The 1,737-nt window shown below is 35.9% G+C and overlaps 1 protein-coding gene across 1 annotated transcript in view; it reads right to left on the minus strand.

Annotated features, from left to right (window-relative positions):
- Positions 1-858: 858 nt before the first annotated feature.
- The window catches only part of LOC107062783 (agamous-like MADS-box protein AGL80), a 10,497-nt gene continuing 9,618 nt past the window's right edge, over positions 859-1,737 (minus strand). The window contains exon 2 of the mRNA XM_015313828.1: positions 859-1,053. Within this exon, the coding sequence (XP_015169314.1) occupies positions 859-1,053 (195 nt within the window). The remainder of the gene's footprint in view (positions 1,054-1,737) is intronic.

A 1,737-nucleotide genomic window follows, 5' to 3' on the forward strand; every position in this document is an offset into this window, starting at 1 on the left:
ATAAATTTTGGCAACAATACAACTCGATTAAGGATGTTAAAATCAAAACATAAATGAAGGCAAGTAATATATTAAGTGTTTGTTATAATGTTCTCATACTTTAATTAACCACACAAAAAGTACACTACATGAAAAATGATTTTTAGCGGCAATGAATTAACGATAATAACTCAATTACCGCTATGTATGTATTTTTAGTGGCAATGAGCACACTTTAATTTGTAGATGTCCCTAAAGGCTTTAGCGACATTGGATTTGATGGCTCTGAACTATTGTCACGCTTAGAAAGTTATTTTGAAACTGAAGTGCAGACATATCTAGTTATAATTAAACTCTAACTAGCAAGATTAGATCAACGGAGATGACAATAATTGGATTGATCAAGGAGGCGCTATTGCCTGATAAATTCGATACATGAAAAGTATTTTCTTAGAGTAAATATGAAGAATAACTATAATTAACCTTCTATGTGAAAAAACTAGACAAAGCATATTCAGTAAGCAAAATAAATTACAGCCTTTTTGACAAAGCAAGAAATTAAAGTTGGAAGTATAAATATACTCCAATAAGATGGATCTTAACAGACTTGTAAAACAATATAAATAGCAGACATTGATCATATATCCTTATAAGTTGTTGCGGTGGTAGTGATTTGAATCTTGTACATTAATGTCGAATGATGTATCATCAAGTAAATTCATTATCTCATCATCATTCAAACTCAACAACTCAGAAAATGAAGGACTCTATAGAATGCCTATTGAGCCATCAACATTGTTATCCATTGGCACTGATGCACTCATGGAGGGGATATTCATCAAAGGGTCTATTTGTGGTGCCGTTGGAGGAAACACTAAATTAGACATTGGAGGAGCTCTGTGGAATGCCAAATGATCCATTAACATTGTTCTCTATTGGCGCTGATGCACTCATTGAGAGGATATTCGTCGAGGGGTCTATTTGTGGTGCCATTGGAAGCATTGATGAAGACATTGAATAAGTCATTGTATAGGCCATTTCAGGATACCTTTGTGAAGATAACAAAGAAGGAACCTGTTAAAGATCCACAAGTGGAACTATTTGAGGAGGAGTCGTCAAAGGGAACATGAATTGAGGTATTTGAGCAGGAGCGTTTGAAGGAACCATTAATGGAGCCGTCAGAGGAACCATCGATGTTGGAGTTACATCAGGAACCAAATTAAGAGGATCCCTTGGCCTCTCGAAGTTGGTCCCACTAGGTACAGTAGATGAAACCAAAAGAGGAATCTCGGATAGTATTGGAGCATCAACAGGGGCCAAAAGAGGAGACCATGACATGTCGAATGTAACACCCCTCAAAATGAAATAGGATAATTAGAGCTTCACGTGCGTGTTAGTAGTTGATAAAATTGTATACATGTTTGAAATGAGTTTATAGGTCAGTTTGGTTGAGTTTGAAGTCAAACGTCATTGGGCACTGAAAAAGCTGTCCAAAGCCGGCCAAGCCAAGGGTGGGTTGGTAAATTTCCCCCTTGGCTAATTAAATGTTTGGGCATTTATTTTAAGAAGTTTTTATTATTTTAGGTATATTAGAACATTTAAATGAGGGTTATAACTTCATTCTTCAAATTAGAATTTCCAAAATCATTCTCTCTCCAAAAACTCTCTCTAGTTCATAGAAGAAGAAGAAGAGCTAGGGCTTGGAATTGGTGAGTTCTTCATCAAATTTCGAGTGGATTCTTCAAGAGAGGTATGGTG

This window comes from Solanum tuberosum, unplaced genomic scaffold (genome assembly GCF_000226075.1).
Source record: "Solanum tuberosum cultivar DM 1-3 516 R44 unplaced genomic scaffold, SolTub_3.0 scf00269, whole genome shotgun sequence".
NCBI classification, from domain to species: Eukaryota; Viridiplantae; Streptophyta; class Magnoliopsida; order Solanales; family Solanaceae; genus Solanum; species Solanum tuberosum.